This window comes from Octodon degus, unplaced genomic scaffold (genome assembly GCF_000260255.1).
Source record: "Octodon degus isolate 3935 unplaced genomic scaffold, OctDeg1.0 scaffold00056, whole genome shotgun sequence".
Classification (NCBI taxonomy): domain Eukaryota; kingdom Metazoa; phylum Chordata; class Mammalia; order Rodentia; family Octodontidae; genus Octodon; species Octodon degus.
The window spans coordinates 11,518,559-11,542,204 of record NW_004524632.1 but is presented as its reverse complement, the minus strand read 5'-3'; the positions used below and the strand labels follow the sequence as shown (position 1 = coordinate 11,542,204).

General features: G+C 59.3%; 1 protein-coding gene across 1 annotated transcript; it reads right to left on the bottom strand.

Annotated features, from left to right (window-relative positions):
* Positions 1–775: 775 nt before the first annotated feature.
* Dhx8 (DEAH-box helicase 8) lies at positions 776–22,915 on the bottom strand. The gene is made up of 23 exons (XM_004633806.2): positions 22,709–22,915; positions 21,072–21,157; positions 20,198–20,270; positions 19,629–19,714; positions 18,063–18,172; positions 17,435–17,773; positions 16,705–16,849; positions 16,410–16,613; positions 16,101–16,188; positions 15,002–15,099; positions 14,532–14,679; positions 12,451–12,632; positions 12,052–12,246; positions 11,074–11,259; positions 10,720–10,930; positions 9,873–10,054; positions 7,632–7,772; positions 4,778–4,933; positions 3,004–3,141; positions 2,506–2,634; positions 2,227–2,423; positions 1,956–2,135; positions 776–1,142 (listed from the first exon to the last, which is right to left on the bottom strand). The coding sequence occupies exons 1-23, from the start codon at positions 22,854–22,856 to the stop codon at positions 923–925; spliced, it is 3,642 nt and encodes a 1,213-aa protein (XP_004633863.1). The 5' UTR covers positions 22,857–22,915; the 3' UTR covers positions 776–922.
* Positions 22,916–23,646: the final 731 nt, after the last annotated feature.

Genomic DNA, 23,646 nt, shown 5'->3' with positions numbered 1-23,646 from the left:
CCAGCCAGCCACATGGGATCCTGACAAGTGGGGCGGGGACGCCCCAAATTCAAGGTCAGCACAGCCAACTCCATGAAGCTCTCTCAAAGAGGGCTTGGGTGCAGCTCCCTGGGTTCTACCCACAGCGGTCTCCTTAGGCTGTGGGCTGGGCTCGGGCAGCCTGGCATGGGCAGCCTGGCATGGGAGACCAGGCAGGGAGAGGCCTTCGGGGCTGCACTCCACAGCCCCGGAGCTGTGTCTGGTGGTCTTTCCTGCTGCGCGCTGACAGCCAGCCTCGGCCTCCTTGGGCATTAGCCTCCCCAGAGACAGTGCTGCAGGACCTACTGATGGGCATATGGGCCCATCCCGTGTCCCCCTGGGCATGGCCTTGGCTTTTTAGGGGCGGCAATGGCTATTGCTCAACAAGCCAAGGAGAAAACCCCAGCGACCAAGTCGCAGTGCAGGTGTGAGGGCTTTCTGCTGGAGGCAGGGTCCCTGGGCCGCAAACACCCTTGCTAACACCTAGAGCTGCGCCGTCCCTCGGGTGAGGAGCGCTCAGCAGTGCCATCCCACATGGTCACGGTGACTCCTGGGCCCAAATGGCAGCACCAGGACTCAGAACAGGAAGGCTTCGGGATTCCCCACCACACACCACTGGGCAGGGCCACGAGCCAGGCCCTCGGGCGTGTGAGCCCAGGATTACAGCCTTCTGCTAAAGACAGGCACAGGAAGCCATGCTCATTTCCTTAAGAAAATAAATATTTCCAGGTGACATGGGAGGCAGGGAGGGGCGGGGCAGAGGCGTGGGGGATGCCCCCCAAGGCCACACAGGGCTCCTGGTCCTGCACAGGTGGGGGCCGCAGTCCAGCCATGCCAGGCTCCACCCCCGGGGGAAGCCAGAGGAGCAGGGCCTCCACGCAAGGGTGGGGTGTGGGCCTAGCCCTCAGCGCCGCCGGAAGGCCCTCGAGATCCTCCAGGCGTTGGGCTCCTCATAGCGATTGTACAGGGGCTCCAGGCGCTGCTGCTTCTTCTGCTTGCTGAGTTTGGTGGGGTCGGAGACCTTGAAGAAGGCGGGTGCGAATTCCACCAGCCAGCGCGGGTCGATGGTGGTGACTTCACGCATGTACTCCTTTGTGGTCAGCACCAGCTCATGGTACACCACCCTGCTCAGCAACAGGACAGCACTCAGCCCTGACCAGCCTGCCCTGACCCCAGACACTGGTCTGGGGACAACAGCCTCACCTGCCCGCAGCCTGTACCCCTCCTACAGGGGTACCGGGTTCTCTTGGGGTAAGCCCAGCGAGGTGGCCCTGAGCCCACCACGCCTATTCTCTGACCCTAGTCTTTTAATCAGAGTTCTTGGATCCTGAACAAGGACCCCCAAGTGCTAGGGAAGGACAGGCAAGGCCCCAACCTTCCACAACAGTGGCACGGAAATTTTGTTAGCTTTACACTGGAGCTCTGAGGAGAGCCTGACTTTTTGTTTTGTTCTTGAGCCAGACTATCCCTGTGTGGTCCAAGCTGGCCTCCAACCTGCCTCTGCCTCCTAGCCACTGGGATGATGGGCATGCCACCGCAGCAGGCTGGGTGAGCAACTGTTTATTTTTTTATTTTTTTCTGGCTGAACTGGGGATTGAACTCAGACCCTTGTGCTTGCCAGGGAAGCACTTAAGTCTACTGAGCCATCTCCCCGGCCCTTCAGCTGCTTTTTAAATGTTGTCCTGCAAAGTCCAGAACAGCCTCACCAGGTGCCCTCAGAGGCCCCGCACTCCAGCCAGGCTTCCCTCCCTGCCTCCCACTGCACCGCAGGACCCTGCGTGGCCTTGCAGGGGAGCCCCCATGCCTCTGCCCTGCCCCTCCCTGCCCTCCACTGGACCCAATCCCTACTTCTATTGGGATCAGTGACACCAGGACAGGGGTGGGGGCGATGAAGACGGGGACAGGGCAGGGAGCCCTGGCCCTGGGGCCACACTTACCACTCAGGCTGCCGGTTGAAGAGGGCGCTGGAGGGGTGGATATAGACCACCTGCTGGTCGATGAGCGTGCGGTAGCCCTCCTGCGGGTCTTTCTTGGCCGCGTTGCGGAAGAAGCCGCTACAGATGGCCTTCTGCACACGCACTGTGGACTTGCCGCAGGACACCACGTCCAGCTTGTGCCTGGCAGGGAGAGCCGGCAGAGCTGTGAGCCCCTCCTGGGCGCAGGGCCCCGCCCGCCGCCCAGCACCAGCAAAGCACACCCCTGCCGCACCTGTCCATGATACCCAGCATCTGCTTGCGGATGTCCTGCGCCCGGCGCAGGGAGCGCGCCTGGATGAAGTTCTCGTAGCACCAGGGGTTGGAGAATTTGTTGTTCTTCCAAGAGTTGTACACAGCCAGCAGCGTGAGGTGGTCACCCTCGGTCTGGTGGAACTTGGCCTTCTTCTGGTCAGCAAGGGCTTGCTTGTCCTGTGAGCGGGCGGGGCAGTCACCTTCCGCCCCCTCCCCCCGCGCCCGGCCCCCAGCGCCCAGCTGCCCCTGCCCCTGTCACCTTGGGCCGGTAGAAGACGTTCTGCACGGACAGCATGGACACGATGGTCAGCATCTCCTCGCTGCAGCCCAGGTGCACCGACATGATGAGCATCTTGCACAGCATCGGCTCCAGTGGGAACTCCGCCATCTGGGGAGGGCGAGGCGCTCAGAGCACGGCCGCCAGGGGCACGGTGCCTGCACCTCCCCAGAGAGACTGACGGAACTCGGAGCCGAGACAGGCCCCACCGAAGGGGGAACTGGAAGGGTTCAAGGGGGGGCCCACGGCCCTGACCAGTGGCCGAGTCTCCCTATGAAGAAGAAATGATGTGGAACAGCCCACTTTTCGGACCCCCCATCTGTCCTTCCCAGAGAGAAGCTTGCTTCCTCTCAGTACTGCATCTCACACTCAAAACCACAGAGCCATGATGGGAAAAAGCAGTTCCGCGAGGCACCAATGCGCCCCACTCCATGCCCCCAGCGCCTGGCCAGCCCCACCAGGTGGGCGCCACGCCCTCACCCTGCGGCCCAGGCGGGTGAGCAGGCCCTCGTCGTCCAGGGCCCCCAGCGTGTAGAGCTGCTCCATGGCTGTGATGAGGGTCTCCATCGGTGGGGCGTCCATGAAGTCGAAGGACAGCAGGTCATTGATGCCCATGGCCTGGGAGGGGACAAAGTGCGTCAGGGGGAGAGGACACGCAGGGGTCATGTGCGCCGCTCCTTCCCTCTCCTCATTTGCAGTCAGGAAGCTGCCAGCGAGGGTAGAAGGCTCTCCAGACCAAGCTGCTCGAAACTCAGGCACAGGACCGCAGGTCCTTCTGGCGTGTCATCCCAGCACTGGGGAGGCTGAGGAAGGAAGACTGCAGCGAGTTTGAAGCCTATCGCGGGCTATGTAGAAAGCATGTATTTTCTCAGGAAACTTGAAACCAGAACCTCAAAATGACAACACACAACCCCCAAACAAAGACGGCAATCGGGTTTACAAATGGGCTAGGACTGAAGGACACATGTCTGCAGAAGGTGGACAAACGCCCCGTGGGCGGGCATGCGGGTAAACGCGGACTGGAGCCACAGTGAACAGTGCATCGGCTGGGGCCAGCAGGGTCCCCCCACGCCGCCCAGGGCACGGGATGCACACACAGGCCACCTCCCACCTACAGGGCGGCCTGAACGGTGGCACAGCGTCCACACAGCGGCAAGGAGTCTGCGCAGCCACACACCGCGGCCAGCAGGCGGCGCTGCCCGGCCCGCCAGCGGGGGCAGGAAGCGCCCGCGCCCTGAGGGTTCGCCTCCACCTCGCTAACTCGTGCGCGGGCGGGCGCTGACCGAGCCCCTGTGCTCTGCAGCAGGGCGGCCGCGGATAGCCCCGCCACGCACGCAGGTGATCGTCTCCCCATTCCGGAGCAGCGTGGCGCTGCCTGCGTGGACGGGGCTGCTCCGGGCACCGTCCGGCAACCGCCGCCTCTTCCGAGAGCAGTCAGACGGCTGGGCTGAGCCGGCCCACTGCGGCACTGGTTCTGTCCTCCTAGCTGCGTTTTCACAGATGCTCCTGCCAGTCGCAGTCGGGGGCTAGCGTTGCATGGTGTCACCTTGGGGACAGGCAGGTGTGGGGCAGGCAGCATGCCCAGGCCGGGGACAGGATGGCAGCAACTGCCAGGCAGCTGGCCTACAGGGGCTGGCACGGAAAATCCGGTTCCTGACGAGCCTAACCCTCACCCACCTGTCTCCACATTACCACCTCCTCTCCCCAGCTGCCTGCAGCCGGAAGAGGGGCAACCGCGGGGAAGACCAGGCCAGTCCCCCAAGGACAAGCACCTCCTGGTCCCCCCGTACTCGCAAATGGCATTTTTGGGTACCGTGACTGGAACTCAGGGCCTTGCACCTGCCTGGCAGACACTTGTGAGTTTCCCCAGCCCTGTCTCTATTCCCCGTTGTCCCCTCTTGCAGTTATCCAAGGGCCCCAGCACCCCTCAGTAGGACATGCTGATGTACCCCAAGAGGAGCACCACAAGTTCAAGGCCAGCTTAAGCTACATAGTGAAACCCTGTCTCAAAAAGATGAACATGGGGGCTGGGGAGATGGCTCAGTAGAATAAGTGCTTGCCTAGCAAGGGCAAGGGCCTGAGTTCAATCCCCAGTCCCGCAAAAAAAAAAAGATAAACAAACAATAAATTCTTAAAGATGCGCCTAATGGATGCCTGCTACCACCAGACCTCCTGCTGGTCATGGCGAGTTGCCCAGACCTGCTGCGTGGGTTTGGCAGCCATGGGGACCCGCAGGATGGCGCCCACTAGCTACCTTGAGCGACAGCACAGTGCTGGCCAGGTTGGTCCTCTGGATCTCAGGCACGTTGGTGGTCAGCATCTCGTCGCGGTAGGCACGTTCCGTGTACAGCCGGTAGCACTTCCCGGGGCCCGTGCGGCCAGCCCTGCCTGCACGCTGCTTTGCCTGGGCCTGAGGATGGGGACAAGGCTGTCAGGAGCATGGTCCGCAGCGTCCGCCCCTTCCTTGGGAGCTGTTTCTGAGGGGACTGGTGCCGCAGGCCCCTGCTTCTGCCCAGCACTTGATGAAGCATGAGTGAGTTCACAGACAGAGGTCACCGTGGCTAAGGCAGCAAGGAAAGCGAGCTGAACAAATCCTATTCCAGCTGAAGAGGGTGCCGCAGCCATGTGCCATCAGGGCTGTGGCGCTCGGTGACAGACAGGGTCCTGGGGACTGCGGCTGGGCGCACCGCTTCCTCCCAGGACTGAGGCCTCCCAGCAGGGCTGCAGAAGCCCTCTGCCCTCACGCTGCTGGCCATGGCTGGCCCGAGGGCAGCACACGTGCTGTTTATAGTCAGGAAACTTCACTGCGTAGAGGCAGCAGCACTCTGGTCCGCCAGACGCACACCGAAGCACGCACCGCATCGCAGCAGGGCTGCGCGTGTTTTAGGGAGCGGGAGGAAGGCAGAGCGCCGCAGTGTGGTGTGCAGACAACCGCCAGCTGCTGCCAAGGGCTGGGGCGGGGGTGGGGGGCAGCGGGGACCTGCAGCAGTCCCACGGGCCACAGCTCTACAAGGCACTGGGCGGGCACACGGGCTCAGGCTTGGTCCTCGAGTCCACACGACACCCCGAGAAGCAGGACAGCACGTGCACGGGCACGAGCTGCGCCGGGCCCTGCACACGTGGGGCTGGTGTGAGCTGCTCCCTCAGCGCTCAGGCACGCAGCGCCCTGCCCGCACCCCCCACTACCTGCTCTTGCTATCTGAGCCAGAGCAAAGACGGCTGTGCAGTTTTACCGAGTGCCAATGTGAAGTGGGCCTGGGGTGCATGTCTGTCATCCCAGCACTCAGGAGGCCAAGGCCGGAGGATTCCTGAGAGTTTGAGGCCATCCTGTGCTACAAAGTAAGTTTAAGGCCAGCCTGAACTACACAGAGACCCTGTCTCAAAAAACTGGAAAAAAAAAACAAAAAACCTAAATAAATAGTTCAGCTCTATCCCCAGTACCAGCATGAGGTTTAAAAAAAAAAAAAAAAAAGGCCTATTGCAAAAAATTGAAACAACACATAGAAATACAAGTAAGCCAGGCACTCACTGTAGTCCCGGCACTCAGGAGGCTGAAGCAGGATGCTGTGGGTTCAAGGGCAGCCTGAATTTTACAAGACCTGACTTCAAAACAATAAAACGAACAGTAGAAAGAAAACAAGGCCCATCAAGCTAGGCACGCTGACCCACAACAGTCCCTAGCAGGCTGGGACAGGACTGCAAGTTGGAGGACAGCCTACAGGACTTAGTGAGACTTGCTTAAAAGGAAAAAGAGCTGGGGGTGCAGCTCAGGGGTGTCCCTGTGTTCAAGTCCCAGCAGCGCAAACCCGCAGCATGGCCAGAGAGCTCAGTGACCACAGCTCCGAGGTCTGGGCCTGATTCACCGCAGCTCTGCTAAAGGGCAGCCGCTTGTCACTCTGCATTCAGTAATGGGGATGGAACTCAGCGCCTCGGTGGGGTCTCCCCAAGTCACTAAGCTGCCCCCCACATAGGGCTTGGACCTGCCACCCTCCTGCCTCTGCTGCCTAGGGCAGCACCTCACCCAGTTTGTGTTTGATTTAAACAAAATCTGGATTACACCAACTACATTTTTTCCATACTGGGAATTGAGCTCTTGACCCTAAGCTTGCCGGGCATGCCCTGAGCAGATCCCCGGCAGGCCCACTGTGCTGCAGATCACTTTTCCCAGCACTTCATCACAGCTCCACAGTGCTGTGAAGTGCACACCAGCGTGAAGGCCACGGACCCGGGTCAGGCGCTGTGGTAGGTACCACACCACTGCGCTGAGCACCTCCCAGGCGCCCTTCCCAGTCCTCAGGGCCAGGCCTGCCCTGGGACGGGGCAGCCGGGTTAGGGACCAACTTCTACACCCCCAATACAAGGCTGTCAAACTGCCCTCCGAAAGGGTGATCATGGCCTTCTTTTTTTAAATATAATTTAAGCCAGAAACTACTCCATAATCACCAAGGGTCACTTGTCCATCTCATGAGCTACTGCTAACGCAGGTATGAGCAAGCAGAGCTCCGTAAAAACCTTGTTCTAGCCGGGCCAGGTGTGGCGGTGCACGCCTATAATCACAGCACTAGAGGCTGAAGCAGGAGGATCTGAGTGAGTTCCAGGCCGGTGAGCTACAGAGCAAGACCCTGTCTCAAAAAACACAGGGCCAGCGTGACAGTTCAGTGGACTGAGCGCCTGCGTAGGGAAGCACGGGATCGGGGCTGCTGGCCACTGAGACTGGGCTGATGGCGCATGCCTGTAATCCCAGCGCCGGGGAGGAGGCTCGCTGTCCACAATGCGTAGGGGAGACTCTGTCCCAAATGCATAAAAGGAAAGAAAGAAAGGGAGGGTGGGCGGAAGGGCGGGCTAGGGAGACAGCTCAGCAGCATGCGCATCTGCCCGGCAAGCACAAGGTCCTGAGTTCCATCCCTGGTACCAACAAAGTAATAGTAAGTAAGTTCTTTTCCCCTAAACCAGGTAACCCGGATTTAGGACCCAGCATTCTTCAGCGTTCAAGGGCTGCAGAACCTGGCGATGCTAGCGCTGCTCGAAGCCTGCAAAGGATGGTGCAGCCTCTGCTCCCATCCAGCGGGCCCTGGCACAGCAGGGCCTGGCGTGCGGGCGGGACGCACCTGGGAGATGGGCGTCACCACAAGCTGGTCGATGCCCGTCTTGGAGTTGTAGACCTTCTGCTTCACGAACCCCGGGTCCACCACGTAGTAGATGCCGTCGATGGTCAGGGAGGTCTCTGCGATGTTGGTGGCAATCACGACCTGCAGGCAAGACCGGGACGGAGCAGGTATGGGAGACATCTGCCCAAGGGGTCCCCGCTGTGCCTGCGGGAACCTGTGCCCTCAAGAGGGTCATGATGTGCCCAGCCCTGCTTGGCACCTTCCTCTGAGGGTCAGGCTGGGCATGGGACTCCTCCAGCGGCAGAACAGGCAACAGCTGATCCGAGCCACTTCCAGCCTGGTCTGGCCCCAGCGCCCTAGGAAAGCAGGGTCTAGCAGCAGCATGTGGCAGAGTAGGTGAGCTCTGGGGCACGCGTGGGCTGTGGTGTGTGGGCACAAGAGTGACAGCTATTTGTCCTGGTCATAGAATGAACTACAATGTGGCAAGGAATTTGATGGTTACGTGCGCAGCGACAGCTGTCTTGTCCCAGAGGTGGATGCACTCGGCCTGGCGCTGCTACACCTCTGCCCAGAGGCTCGGGAGCCACATCCCTGGAAAGCAGTGCAGGAGGCACTCGTGCCGCGGGAGGCCAAAGGACCAGGCGCCCGCCTGCCTCCCCAACCCCACTCTCCCCGCAGCGACCCGACCCTCCCTGCTGCGTCGGGTTCCTTGGTTATCCAAGCCCAACTGTCCACTCCTAGGAAAACACCCAGATGGCATGGAAATGCGTGTGCACCAAAACCTGGAAACCAAGCCAGGTGAAGCAGCACGTGCCAGTCATCTCTACAAGCCAGGCGAAGCAGCTGGATCCCAAGGTGAACCCAGCATGAACAACTTAGCAAGACTTTGTCCAAAATAAAACAAGAAAATGGACCAAGACTATAGCTCAGTGTGGTGGTCCTGGGTTCTATCAGAACACACAATGTCACAGTGCTGTCACTCATGCTAAGCCCAGAAGGGAAACTACCCTGCAGCTACAGACAGAGCAGTGGGCGTGTGGACAACAGAACCACCTTTGGCGTGAACAGGAACAGATGGGCCAGGTGTGGGGATGCACAGCTGTGGCCCCAGCACTCGGGGAGGCAGGAAGAGCGCCTTGCGTCCAAGACCACCTGAACTACACAGCAAGACTCGGCCTCAAAAGGACAATAAAAAATTTTAAAAACAAACACTGAAGACCATGCACAGAACAAACTGAGGCAGACACCGGCACCAGGCCGTGAGCCGCACCACGCCATCACGCTGCAGGGCCTTAAGCTCCCGGCAGTGACACCCTCCAGGCCCAGGCAGCCACCGGTCACTGACCTCACCTGCAGGTACCACATGTGTACCACGACTCAGCATCAGGGCAGCAGCGAGGAGGCGCAGGCGCCTAGGCCAGACAAAGGCAAGGGGTCTTGAAGCAGTGGACAGAACCTCCTCAAACCACCTGCCACGAGCACTCCTGCTTGGTCTTTCCAGGGTGCTGAAACTAGGTCCAGCCCTCTTCCTTTGTGTATGCTACCCAGGCTGCAACCTGTTGCCTCAGCCTGCATCCTCCTGCCTCAGCCTCCTACCTCACAGGCCTCACCTCAGGTTTCCTGTTAGTGTAGCGTTAAGCAACAGAGACTCAGGCCTGAGCCCGTATCTTACCAGATGCCCCTATGTTCCTTAAATCCCCCACCCCGCCCACGGTCACACACACTCAGCTCTGGCCAGGCCACGAAGTCGCATGAACCGGCCCCACCACTGCCACACTCCTGCAGGACAGCTGTGACCCTTCCTACATCTGCCAGGTCACTGGGTCACTGTCACAGGATGCAGGGACATGGCCCATGGGGGCACCTGTCCTATGCCCCTGCCTCTGTGTCATACCAGGAAAGCCTGGCACAGCCAGTGCCTACCTGTCACCCCAGCATCTGGGAGGCTGAGGCAGGAGGGTGGCTGCACACTCGAGAACAGCCTGCACTACACAGTGACCCTGACAGCCCAGCAGCGCCCACAGGACAGTGCGAGGAGGTGGACATGCTGGCTGGCCTTAGTCATCCCATCTACGCGTCCATCCCAGCAGCACCCTGTGCCCCGTGAACCTGAGAAATTAAGCGTTATTCTGAAAAGCATGAAACAGGCAGGGAGGGAGAGAAAGCAAAGGCACAGCCAAACCCACCCCTGCAGCAGCCGTGCAGGCCTCACGAACACCGGAGCACGCAGTGCAGCCTCACCTTCCTGCTGCCCGGCGGGGCTGGGTCAAAGATGCGGGTTTGCATCTCGCTCGGCAGGGCGGAGTACACAGGCAGGATGATCAGCTCGGGCACGTCAGGGCCCAGCGACTTCATCCTCTCGTACAGGATCTCACAGGCTGTGTCGATCTCCTCCTGCCCAGTCAAGAAGACCAGGATGTCGCCTGGAGAGCAGAGCAGGGCGTGTGTGCGGGGTGCTGGGCTCGAACTCGCCCCCCCCCCCGCGTGCAGGGAGAGCGAGACACCGCCCCCCCCCCCGCGTGCAGGGAGAGCGAGACACCCCCGCACCACGCCCCCCATTTCTTCTTAAGTTTTCCTGCTGGCTCCAAGTCTCTAAGCTCAAGTGAGCCTCTCACTCCAGCCTCCCACGGTGCCAGGACTGACACACTGCTGTGGAGGTTTAACACCGGGTCTGCGGCAACATTCACAGACTTGGGAGGAGCAGGCAGTGCTTCTTCCTGCCCTTCTGGCCTCTGCGCAGGCCAGGATGTCGTCTGCCTATGTTTGAGACACTGCATTCAAACCCGCACCCCGCAGTTCAGAGATGCAGCTGGAGCCTCGACTGGACCCAGAAGGTGGAGCGGTTTCCAGCTGGTGGTGGTGGTGGCGGCGGTGGCGGCAGCGCACGTCCTTAAGGCCAGGGTGCAGGAGGCTGCGAGCCCAGCCGGGCGGCAAGGTGACTCAGTGGGCCCAAAGTCCTCACAAAGGAAGGAGTGTCGCTCACACGGAGCCCCAGCCCAATCCCCAGTAACACCCACGTGCACAGACGCGCATGCACGCATGCACACGCACACACAGAAAAAGGCAGCTCTGACAGGATCTGCCCCACCTGGTGGCTCGGTGAGGTGGATCTGCATGACGGTGATGAGGCTGGCGTCCAGGTAGTCGGTCTCGGGCTCCTTGGTGTACAGGATCTCCACGGGGTATGTGCGGCCCGGGATGGTGAAGATGGGCGCTTCATAGAAGTACTGGGAGAACTTCACTGCATCCAAGGTGGCCGAGGTGACGATCAGCTTCATGTCCTGCCGCTTCTGCACGGTCTGGGGGTGCAGGGGGTCATGTGCAAGATGACCTCGAGGGCAGATGGGCGCAGGAGCCCCAGGTCAGCAGCCCGGTTCCCTGAGTGACCCCAGGCCCTACACAGCCGGCAAGGGGCACCAGCGCCCAGAGCAGCCGCCCATACCTTCTTCAGCAGCCCGAAGAGCACGTCGGTGTGGATGGTCCTCTCGTGGGCCTCATCCAGCATGATGATGGCGTACTGCGTCAGGTCCGGGTCGATGAGGCACTCCCGCAGCAGCATGCCGTCCGTCATGTACTTGATGACCGTCTCGGGGCTGGTGCAGTCCTCGAAGCGGATGGTGTAGCCCACCTGCAGCGGAACGGCGCGGGACTCAGGGGCTGCGCGGCGCGGGCAGGTGAGGCTTCCACCACACTCGATTTTCTGGACTTTTATGACGCTATATCTGTAGGGTCCAGCCTGGCCTCAAACTCAAGGCAATCTCCGTGCCACAGCCTCCCAAGTGACGGGACGGCAGGTGCGCGCCACCACACCCAGCCTTGAACCATAACCGCTTTTGTCGGTTTTAATTGGTACACTTGAAACATATGTCATGATTACGTTCATCACGGCGGACTTGAGCCTGCACGTGACATATACAGCTGCTTTTATTCCTCCCCTCAACCCCTCTTCCCCTGCTTGTTTACACAGCCTCTTTCCTTCTCCCCTATTTTTTCTTGTCCCCTTTTGCCCTTCCCTCTCACCCTCCTGCTCCCCTTCCCATATGAACGCTTTCTTCCCATTTCCCAGTTCAGGCCTTGAGCTCACTTCGTGGCTAGACTCACCTTGTGATCATCCTCCTGCCTCAGCCTCCCAGTGCTGGGATGACAGGCACACAGGCTTGTAGATTTTTTTATTTTTTTGAGACAATGTCTCACTAGGTAGCCCAGGCTGGCCTTGAACTCATAGCGATACTCCTGCCTCAGCCTCCCGAGTGCTGGGATGACAGGTGTGCGCCATCATGACCAGCCATAATCTTAATAGAGAAGAACTTCACCACGATGCTTAGAATTTTTCTAAGCTGAGATGTGACCCACGTGAATCTCCTGCACAAGCTGAGTCGCTCCTGTCGGAAGCCAGGCACAGCCCCTGGCAAGCCCCTACCTCCTGGCCCAAGCAGCAGCCGAACTCCTCCGACACCCTCTTGGCTACGGACATGGCAGCCACGCGCCTCGGCTGTGTGCAGCCGATCTTGCCCCGGGCCGTGTAGCCGGCCTCAGCCAGGTACTGGGTGATCTGTGTGGTCTTCCCGGACCCAGTCTCTCCGATGACAATGAGGATCTGATTGTCGTGCACAGCCTGAAGGCAGGAGTGGGGGTGGGGGGCAGGGTTACACTCAGCCCCTGCTCTACTACTCCCCCCCAGCACATGTACGACGGACAGAAAGCTCAATGGGAACCACAAAGCTACGGACAGTTCCTCCTGCCAGCACCCCGGCCCCCCCACCTCTCCCCCAAGTTGTTGGCCCACTGCTCCAAGCCGCTGGCTCCCAAGGGCACCCACCTGCACCAGCTGCCCCTTCAGCCTGTAGATGGGCAGCCCCTCCCGCTGCTCCACAATGGACAGCTGTGTCTTCTTGCCATACGATGCCTTGTTGCCGCCGAATGCATGCTTCTTCCACTCAGGAATGTCGCTGGGCATCACCCCGATTCCCCGCATGTTGGCCGCAATCTGCCGGCCTTCGGCTGCAAAGAGACAGCTGCTGGCTAAGTCCTGCTGGGCCCAACAGGTGGCCCTCAGCGCACCCTGGCTCCACTCTGCGGCTCTTGCACTGATGGGGAGAGCTGCAAGGAGGCCCAGCCCAACCCCAGCTTCCTAAGGCCAGCTGAGGTCCCTCGGCACAGCCCACACTTGGGGCCCACGCAAGTCACTGAGCCCTCTTCACCACACTGAGCAGCCACCACCATTACTACTGTCAAAACACTGTTATCTCCCCCAGAAAGGAAGCAGCTCTGCCCCTCCCTTCCCCTGGTGACCTCCAGGCTAACAGTTTCATGACTGACCCCACAGCGTGGCCCGCAGTGCATGCACGTGAGCGCTGAGGGACGCTGAGGCAGGAGGTTTGCAAAATTCTGGTCCTGCCAGGACAACTTAGCAAGACCCTGTCTCTAAACAAAAAGTAAAAAAATAACGGGGGTGTAGTGTGGTGCCTGAGCACCCCTGAGTTCCGACCCCAGTTAACCCTGGAACTTGTGAGAAAGAAAAAAAAAATTGCAGGCATCTGAGGCAGGAAGACCTGTGAGTTCAAGACCAGCCTGGCTACAAAGTGATACTTTGTCTCAAAAAATTTAAACAAAATAAAGCAAAACAGCACTTTAGTGGTGCCTGGAATACACCCCCACCCCCAGGGGTGAGGGTCCGGGCAGCCAGGGAGCTGGCCCCAGGGGTGAGGAGTGCGGTGGGGCGGCCCGGTGGGGGGCCCCTAGCGTGTTTCTGGCCCGAGGCTGACAGTGCCCCACCCACCTCCATCCTCTCCGTGCAGGTTCACCCACACCGCACTGCAGCCCGCGCTGCGCGCAGGACCGGCCATCGGGCTCTGCCACACACCGCACCACCGCCAGCGCCGTGCTACTTCCTCGGGCCTCAGACTCCCACAGCCCCTCAGGAACCCCTCACCTCCCCAGGCGGGGACACAGCCAAGGAGCTGGGGGGTGTCATCGCCTCTGAGCTCGGAGGCTGAGGAGGGCGCGCACCGCAACGTCTCCCTCGCAGCTGAGCCCCCAGCCGCCCGCACAAAGCAGCACACGAGGTCCGGGGCCTGGAATCAGCGGAGGCCTGCTGCGCAAGGAGCCCCACGCAACGCAGGACTTGAGGCTACTGCACTTGTTTCTTTTCTGTTTTGTTTTTGTGGTATTATACTAGGACTATATCCCAGCCTTTCATTTTTTATTTTGGGACAGGGTCCTGTTTAGTTGCCCAGGCTGAGCCTGAACTCATGCTTCTCCTGTCTCGGCCTCTAGAGAGCAGAGGTTACAAGCAGCCACCACCATGCCTTCGTGTTACCTTTAGAATAAAATAATAATAAAAATAATGGGGGAAGTTTAGACGAGGTCTCACTGCGCAGCCCGGGTGGCCCTGAACTTACAGTAACCCACCTGCCTCAGAGTCCTAAGTGCTGGGACTGCAGTGTGTGCCACCACACCTGGCTTGAGAGTAACTCTTTTTTTTTTGTCTTTTTGAGACAGGGTTTTGATACATGATTCAATCTTTTTTTTTGGCGGAACCAGGGATTGAACTCAGAGTTTTGTGCTTGCCAGGGGAGCGCTTGTTCTACTGAGCCATCTCCCCAGCCCCTTGATACGCAATTCAAGCTGGCCTTGAACTCACAAAGATCCTTCTGCCCCAGCCTCCTGAGACCTGGGATTGCAGGTGTGCATCACCATCCCCAGCTAGAGTAACAGTTTTCAAACGTTATTTAGAAAAACAAAATTCAGCCAACTTAGAAGGTGACCAGGATTAACGTAGACGCGTTTTGTTCAGTTTCCAACTGCTGTGTAAAAAGTGAAAGAAGGCAGCCCGCTCTAGCGGGAAGGGCGCCTGAGGCCGCTGTCCCCACGCCCTGCTCCCCGCGCAGTGGGTCCTACCGTCTGGCAGGGGGTCCACCCAATGCTTGTGCAGCCCCATGGGGATCGAGTCCATCTCCGCCTCGCGCTGCGCCTGCTTGAGCTCACGCCGCTCCTTGGCCAGAGCGCTCTGCATCATGGCCGCCTGCGACAGGGAGCCGTCGGGGTTCTGCAGGTGAAAGGCAGGCGTCACCCAGGCCGTGGCCGAGCAATGCCCCCCTGGACACAGGCCACGTGGAGCAGAAAGGAGTGGGGACAGGTACAAGGGAGCTGGGCGCAGAGGTGAGGACCCAGGCCAGGGCAGTGCCGCCTCACGGTGTGAAGGTGCTGGGGCTTCCATCCAGCCCTGCAGCCGCGGGGGCAGTGCAGGGAGGCGCCTCCACCTGGACCGGCTCCCTGCTGCCCCAGCCCTGCAGCCCCGCAGCTCCAGGACGGGACACGGCGCTAGGCCCAGGACTCGGGGGCTGCTGGCCTGTGCCCCACAGCCTCACCTTCACGATCTTGATGGGGCTCATATCCATGCTCTGCTTGGTGTGGCCCCGCAAGAACGGGGGCTCCTCCTCCACCAACTCGATCTCCAGGTCCTCATCTGGGTCCGGATGGAAGAGGGGGCCACACGTGGAAGAGAGGGACAGTCACTCGCTCTGCTTGGAGCCCCAACTACTTCCCCAGAGGTTCCAGGCAAGGGCAAAGCAAGGGCCTTGCACCAGTGTCACCCTCCTCCTGGCACCTCGCCGAGGCCCAAGAACAAAGCAAGCAAGAGAACGCTCTGGAGAGGAAGCTCCGCCTGCAGGGAAACACTGCTCCGCACCCACAGACTCTGCTGTCGTCAGGCACTGTCCCCTACTTCATGACGAAGAAATTCTTAACCCACAGCTCAGGAGCTAAAAACCTCTTCAAAATTAGTTGGAAAGCCAGGCATAGTGGGCATACCTATCATCCCACATGCAGGAGGCAGAGGCAGGACAACTGCTGTGACACGGAGCCAGCCTGGGTTGCACGGCCAGCCAGACCCTGTCTCAAAGCACCGTTTACCCCTAAAGGTTACTTGGGAACAGGACCACTGGGGCACCGATCCCAGCGCTGGGAGGCTGAGGCAGGAGACCCTCAGGCTTCCACCCTGCCCAGGCCCCTAAGCAGGCCGTCTTTAACAGGAAAGAACGACTGAGGACACAGCTCAATGCAAAGCAGCTCCCAGCACAGGAAAAAAGGAGAAGAGGCCAGTTGGTGCCTGCTCCCAAGAAAGGGACCGCTCAGCAGGCCCTGGGGCACCCCTACCAGCCGCCCCCACTTCCTGGTGCTATGCACACTGAGGTACGCTCTGGTCTCGGCCTCAGCTCACAACTAAAGTCATGGGCAGATGTTCTGAGAGCAGGGACTCGGACTCGCTCAGACAGACCCGGGGTCTGCAGAGAGGACACACTTACTCCCACTAACACAAGCACTGTGACCATCCACACCCTGAAATGCAGGCAACAGTGTGACAAACAACGGTCACGCCCACCAGCCTTCTGCTTCTGCCCAGAGGGACCCAGAGGGAGCCAGGTGGCGGCGCAGGCAGGCTGCCAGGCTCAGCGGGCTAGGAGCTACCTTCCTCATCGTCCACCTTCGGGAGGATACCGGTCTCTTCATCGAAGTCTGGAAACTCCTCTTTGGAAAGGACGTTGGCCGCAATCATCTAAGCCACAGAAAAGAGGTGACACTGTCACTCACTGGACTGGACTGCAATCCCAGGCGGCAGCTACAGACCTGCAGGAACCGGGGAATCCGCCTCCTCCAACCTGGACACCACACGGCCCCTCCCGCGGCCGGCCCGCAGTGGCGGCCAGAGTTCCCCAGGGCCTCCGCTCCTGCCCACTACGCTGCCCGCACAGCACCTGCGCCGGTGCCAGCCCTGACCTGCTTGATCTCCCACTTCTCGGGGTCCGAGATGCGTGTGAGACGCTTGCGCTCCAGTGAGTCATCCTCCACCTCAGGAGCGCTCACAAGTGACAGGTGACTGGGTCTGTCCGGGTTCCGCATCGAGGTCTCCTCATTGGTCTCCCCGACCAGGTTCCTCCGGCGATTGGGGTTCAGATCCTCCCCACTCTCCTGGTCCACATCCTAGGCAGAGCACAGGGCACTGGTCCCCTCTGCCCTCCTGTCCCCGCCACGCCAGCCCCCGCCATGCCTGCCTGTGGCCATGCACACCCACCTTCATGCTCAGGCTAGTCTTGGTCCCGGTGAAGGACAGCACTTTGACCTTGACCCGCTGACCTTTGCTCACCACGTCCGCCACGTTGGCCACACGGCCCTCCCGCCGCAGCTCCGAGATGTGCACCAGGCCTTCCCAACGCTTCCTGAGGAGAGGGACATGGCTGGGCACCCTGGTCCCCGTCCCACTAGGGCTACCCCACCAGGCACTACAGAGCACCACAGTCTTGCCAAGAGCCATGGGCAGCTGGAGCAGGTCGGGCTCAGTCCTGGGCACTGAAGGCAGCCAGGGAGGGAGGAAAAAGCAAAAGAAAACACAAACGGAAAGAAAAGTCTTACTCTCACAACAGAGAAGTCAAACAATCCCAAAGGAGGGGCTCTCTCTGCCACCCATGCAAGGGAGAGGCCCTGGCGGCAGAGGGACATCCTCTCCCACCTGGGAAGGGAAGGTGGGAGCCTGAAGGCTTCTCGGAAGGAAGGAGGCGTGCTCTGGGACACCAGAAAAAAGATGCTGAGGGTGGCACAGGCTTGTGCCCCAGGAGGTCGAGGCAGGGAGATCATGAGTTTGAGTCCCACCTCAGGGACTCAGTGAGAGCCTGTCTCCAATTAAAATATAAGGAGGACTGGGGATGCATCTCAGCACCAAGGCTGTGGGTTCGATCCCCTGCATGGGAAAAGCAAGCGTCAGCTTCTGAGTACCTCACAGCACTGGTGACAAGATCAGCACCTACCTCAGCCCTTCCAGCTGCACGAAGCAACCGAACTGCATGATGCTCGTGACCTTGCCGTTGTAGATGTCCCCGATGGCTGGCTCCTCGGGTGGCGGGCGGTCCACATGCTTATCCCGCCACCTGTCCACGCTCCTCTCCCCATACTTGTCCCGGGGCTCCTTGCGCTCCTTGGGGGGGCTCTGGCTCCTGCTTCTGGACCGGTACCTGGACTTCCCTTTATTCCGCTCCCGGGTCCGGGAACGCGAGCGGGACCGGTGCCTGCGCCTGTGGTCTCTGTCTCTGTCTCGCTCCCGGTCCCGGTCCCGGCTCCGGCTCCGCTTCTTCTTCTTGGTCTTGTCCCTGGTAAGTCAACAAGGGTCTATTTGGAAAAGAAATACCCCAGACCTCATGGCTACACCCCAGGCCCTAGCACAGTGCACACACAGCATATAGGAGGCCAGGGCTGAGCTGGGGTCAGCCCATGACCCCCGAGCGCCCCTTCTGAGCCATTGGCCCTGCTGCAGACACACCCCAGCACAGTGCCCCGCTGGCCCAGCTCCTACTGCCTCCCGCATTCTGTCTGACTCGCCCACAAAATGAGCCGGCGCAGCACACCCCAGCTTCCAAGGACAGGGACCCAGTGACAGACCGGTGCTCCGTGTCCCTCGGCTTCTCCTGGCCTGCGGCGCTGGGCATCAAGGCCTCCAGCTCTTTCAGGACATCCACAGCCACCTTCACGTCCTCTTCGTCCAGCATGGTCTTCAGGGGCAAGGATACCGCGAGAATCAGCACTCTGGGGACAGCTGCTGCCAGCAGCCCCGCGTCACTGCCACTTACGTGACGGATGGGAATCCCCCCACTTGGCGGAGACCTGAGTGACTGCTTCCCCAGGCCAGGGCCCCTGCCCCCACAGTCCTCTGGGGGCACCAGCTGCGTAGGGCGAGCACACCCTGGCTTATGATTCCCACAGCACCACCCTGCGCCACTGCCCCACAGTCCTGCAGTCTGCAGATCACAGGCTCTGGGAGGACAAACTGTGACTGTGCAGACTCTGTACGACAGGATACCCTACAGCACCGTATAACAACTCACAACTGGCTACACTGCATAGCTACACAGTGGCTACGCTGCACTGGCTACTACAACCCACGGAGACGGCAGGAGGCACAGAGATGAGTGTGCGTTAGGTCAGGGGCAAAAACCACACCACTTTCTTCTCCATTTTTGTTTGCTGTTTTGAGATAGGGTCTGGTTAGGTAAGCCAGGCTAGCCTCAGACATGCAAGGATCTCATGTCTCAGCCTCCCCCTCCTGCTTCTGGGAAGACAGGTGCCCGGCGTGCTGGCTGCCATACCATTTTATGTAGGGGACTTGAGCATACACCGGCTTGGGTCTGAGGAAGCCCTGGAACCCAGCTCTAGGATCTGGGGCTTCTGTGCTGTTGTCTCCACACCGCCTGTCTCTGTCCCACTGGGCCACTTCTGTGTCCCAGCCCATGTGTCATTCCACCACTAGGACAGCTGGGCAGTGCTTGGCAACAGGAGGTACTCAAATACTTAACAAAGTCAAAGCGAAAAACAAAACACCTCAAAACTTAGACCTCCTAGTGCCTGACAGCCAAACTCTTCCACATCACACTCGGCACAGCACTTAGTGCCCAGGTCGCAGCGGCCTCGCTCCCGAGCCCCGTGGGGCCTGTGTGTCACCCCACGCGCAGCTGTGCTCAGAAGGAGCCCCGCTTTCACTTGGAAGAACACCATAAGCTTCAAATGAATGAGTCACACCTGGCGAGGTGGCACACACTTGTCATCCCAGCACTCGGGAGGCCAAGACGAGAATCCCACAAATTGCAAGCCGGCCTGGGCTACAGAGTGAATTCAAGGCCGGCCTGGACTGTATAGCAAGGTCAAGTCTCAAAAAACAACAACCATAAGCAAAATTAAAAATTAAAACTTCAGGGGCTGGAGAGATGGCTCAGTGGTCTAAAGCACCTACTTGAAACAAGCTTGGCAAAGCACAGGGACCGCGGTTCGATCCCCAGCACCACATGCCAGCCAGCCCCGCCCCCTGGTGGACTGAGCTGGCCACACACACACACACACACACAATAAATGTAATAAATAAAAATAAATATTAAAAAAAAAAAGGCAAAAAAAAAAAAAATTAAAAAAAAAAACTTCACAAATCACAAAGGCCACCCACGCAGAGCTCCGTACCCGCACGGCAGGGTTGTCGGGCTGGCAGAGCCCTGGGAACAGCTCCTTCAGCTTGTCCTTCTCGGTCTTGGGCTTTACAACTGGATCTAATTCCATCCAGGAGCAGGAAGGGGAAGATAACAGGAAAGAGTTAAAAGGGACATACCTAACGGGATTGGCTATCGCAATGACTTCAACACAAGCCTGCGTTGCGCTGTGTGCTCAGTACACAATTACTACGAGCGTAACTTAAATTTTCTAAACACACTGACTCCACCACCCTCGGCAAGTCTCCCAGTTCTCTCCAGGGAGGGGATATATCCGTACATCTTAACTCTGTAATCCCAGCACTCTGGGAGGCTGAGGCAAGAGATGTAAGTTTGAGCCCAGCCTGGGTGACTCAGCAATTGGGTGAGACCCTGTCTCAGAATAACAAAGGGCTGGGGATGTCACTCAGTGCAAAGGCCCTGGGTTCAATCCTCAGTGCCACCAGAAAAAAATTCAGTGTTGTCTAAAGTCCCTTGGAAATGTTCCGCAAACCTGTCTCTGCTCAGCGAGCCTGGGCGACGGGGAAACGAGGTGCCACTCACCCTTACTCGTGGACGGCTTCGCCGGTGGCCGCATGGTCTGGATGAGGCGCAGCAGGTTGCTGACCAGAGAATCCTGTGGGAAGAAAGACAGCAAAGGGGCTCCAGAGAACAGCGCGCCCGAGTTGGGCCGCGGGGGTCGATGCAGAGCTGCGCTGAGGGCAGGGGCAGAGGTCACTTAGGTCCTTCCGCTACTTGGCGCCCACTGCTCAGAGCTGCTCCAAAGCCTACACCCCAACTTCAGACTCCCTCATTCACAGAACAAGAAAATAAACACCTGCAGGGGCTGGAGAGATGGCTCAGTGGTCTAAAGCACCTACTTGAAACAAGCTTGGCAAAGCACAGGGACCTCGGTTCGATCCTCCAGCACCACATGCCAGCCAGCCCCGACCCCTGGTGGACTGAGCTGGCCACACACACACACACACACACACACGCACAATAAATAAATGTAATAAATAAAAATAAATTAAAAAAAAATAAAATAATAAAATAAAATAAAGACCTGTGTAGACTTCGAGGAGACCGTCACGCTTCCCTAGAAAGGGGACACAGGAAATCGAGTTCTCCCAATCCTGCTTCACAGTACAAAACTCACACCCAGGGCCCAGTTAATTAGTTAAGTAGCACACAGAGGGCCAAGAGAGGAAACAGCTCAGCAGCACAGCGCCGGCCTGGCATACACAAGGTCCTGAGTTCAAATCCCAACAGCAAAAAAATAAAAAGCACAGAGATCATGCCTTCCTTTGTCTAAATCCCATTAAGTCCTAGCAATTAAATTCAAGTGACATTAAAAAAAAAAAAGGAAGCCAAGATACACTTCTCCTTTCCAAAGAAGAAAGGAACAAAATAGAAGTGAGTTTCCAGATAAACGTACCGTGAATTCTGCACCATTTTTGACCAGCGAAGCCTTAAAAGTATCAAAGGTGGTATTTTTCTCAGCTAGACTGATCACAAATTCAGCTGCAAATGAAGAAGAGGAATTAAGCATTGAGGCTTGAGTAAGAAATGACTTCCAAGTACGCTGAAGACAAACTGATCGTGCTAGCCACGCCAGAGCCGCTGTCCCGGAGGGTACAGCCCCGGACGCAGCAGTCCTGCAGGCGATCAGGCCGCAGACCTCCCCACGATGCATCCAGAGCAGGAGTGAAAAGAAGGCCCTGGAGCGCAGCGCTTGGCCAGGCCGCAGGGCTCACGCCAGACGGCCCACGACCTCAGACGCCTGCACCCCAAGACCTGAGAGGAGGCGCAGGACCAAGCTGCGGGCCTGCACGGGCTCTCGGGCCAGCAGATGCACACAGCACGGAGGCAGTGGCTGATGCGGGAAGGCAATCACACACACGGGGCTGAGATGAAGCCCACCGAGTGCCCCTGGAGCTGTGCAAACCACCTGCCCCAGCTTGCAGGCGTGAGGGGCACAGAGGCTGAAGCTGATGTCAACCTCGCGAGGGCAGGAGTCAAGGCTCTCCAGCTCTCGGGCAGGCCTTCCCCCCAGGTCTGGTCTCCTGTCCTTATTTCTTACCATTAACTTTTTTTTTTTTTTTTAGCAGAACTGGGGATTGAACTCAGGCCCTTGCACTGGCCAGGGAAGTGCTTATTCCACTGAGCCATCTCCCCGGCCCCGTGTCCTTATTTCTTTACCTCCTTGGCCTTTCTCCCGGGAACATAGAGAGCTGCAGGGGACACAGCACAGCAGGACTGTCCTGCATTCACTGGAAGCTCGCTAAAATTTTCAATGATTTCACCTGGATTTTTTATTTTTTGTACCAGGAATTGATCTCAGAACCTCATACTTGCCAGGCAACTGCTTATGCCACTGAGCTTTCTCCTCAGCCCCTCACTTTGGTTCTAACGCTACACAAATAATACAGAGGCTCTGGACGACTGGTATTTCCTCCCCTGTCCGGGCTGAAACTTGCCTTTACTTTCTTTTCCAGGGCTGGGGCCCGAAGCCAGGGCCCGGACCCCGCTGGGCAGGAGGCACTCAGCACCCCCAGCCCCGCTTTCTCTCTCTGCTCCAGGGCGGCAGCTGCCCCGGGGACCCTCCCACACCGAGCTCTCCGCAGCAATCGTCAGCAGGAACCGATGCTGTTCTGCTCTCAGCCTTCCACGCCGTCCTCCCCAGTAACCACCGAGGCAGGAGTGCAGCCCAAGCGACCACACTTGGGCCACATTTTTTGGAGAAAGGCGGAGGGGAGGCTGAGTGACAGCATCCGCTCGCGCTGCGGGGCTCACGACTTGGGAGTCAGGGACGTCCCGCCCTCAGGAGACAGGCCCATCTGGACCACAACAAGGCAAGGGAAAAGCGAACGATAAAAGACGCTGGCTGCGGGGCGTTTCGTGAGGCGCGGGATGGTCACTGAGGGGAGAAGACACCCCATTTCACGGACTGAGAAAAACAGCTTCAAAGAAAGGAGGCCCCTTCCCGGAGACGACGACAAATCCAGCTTCCCCAAGTGGATGCGGTGCTCGGTGACCCCCGAAGCCCGCGACTGAGGTGGCACCGGGGCTCACCTAGGTCCTTGTCGTTGATCCCCAGGTGGTTGTCGAGCTCGGTGCAAACCTTGGACACCAAGGACAGATACTCGAGCTTGGCGAGCTCCTCCGCGGGGCCCGGCTCCGGGACGCCCGGCGCGCCCACCGGGGCCAGCGCCACCGCCATGGCTGCGCCCCCGGGCCACCGCGGCCGGCCCGGCCCGGCCTCGACTTCCGGGTGGGTGAGCGTCCCTCCCGTTCGCCGCACGGCGGGAACTTCCGCCGCCTCTCTCGCCGCGAACCGACGAACCATAGAGCTCGGCCCGGAAGTGCGTGCAGAAGGGATAGACCGGAGCGGGTTGCTCTACGTGTTGGCTGGCGCCCTCTAGGGGTGAAAGAAACATTCCGCCCGCGAGCCCGGCCACGCTTCCTCTCGGCGCGTTCGGCGCTGCGTCGGCAGGGGGCGCCCGCGGGCCGCGCAAGGAGCGGGGGCTGGCGTGGGTGCGGGGCGGACACGCGGACCTTCCGCGCAGAAACTCTGGGCTTGGAGGTTCCAGGCGCAAGCTGGCTCTGACTCTGTCCCCAGGTCTGATTGCTGGAGACGCCGAGGCCGGCCGGGGAGCCCAGGGCTGCCGCTCACCTCGCCTGGGTGGTTCAGGCTCCTAAATCGCCGGGGCAATGGTGCACTCTTGCTGTCCAGCACTCAGGGTGGCTGAGGCAGGAGGCTCGACTCCGACCAGCCAGGCCAGCTTGGCAAAACGTTTGTCTCGAAAACCGGGTGCAGGGGGCCGGGGAGGTGGCTCAGTGGAATAAGCGCTTGCCTGGCACGTGCAAGGGCCTGAGCTCAATCCCCGGTTCCGAAAAAAACAAAGAAAAGAAAAGGGGGTGCAGATAAGGAGCTTGTTCGTTTCCAAAGCTCTGTCCGAGAGGTGCCGTAGCATCATGAACTCAGAGCAGCAAATACGGTCAGCGCTCGC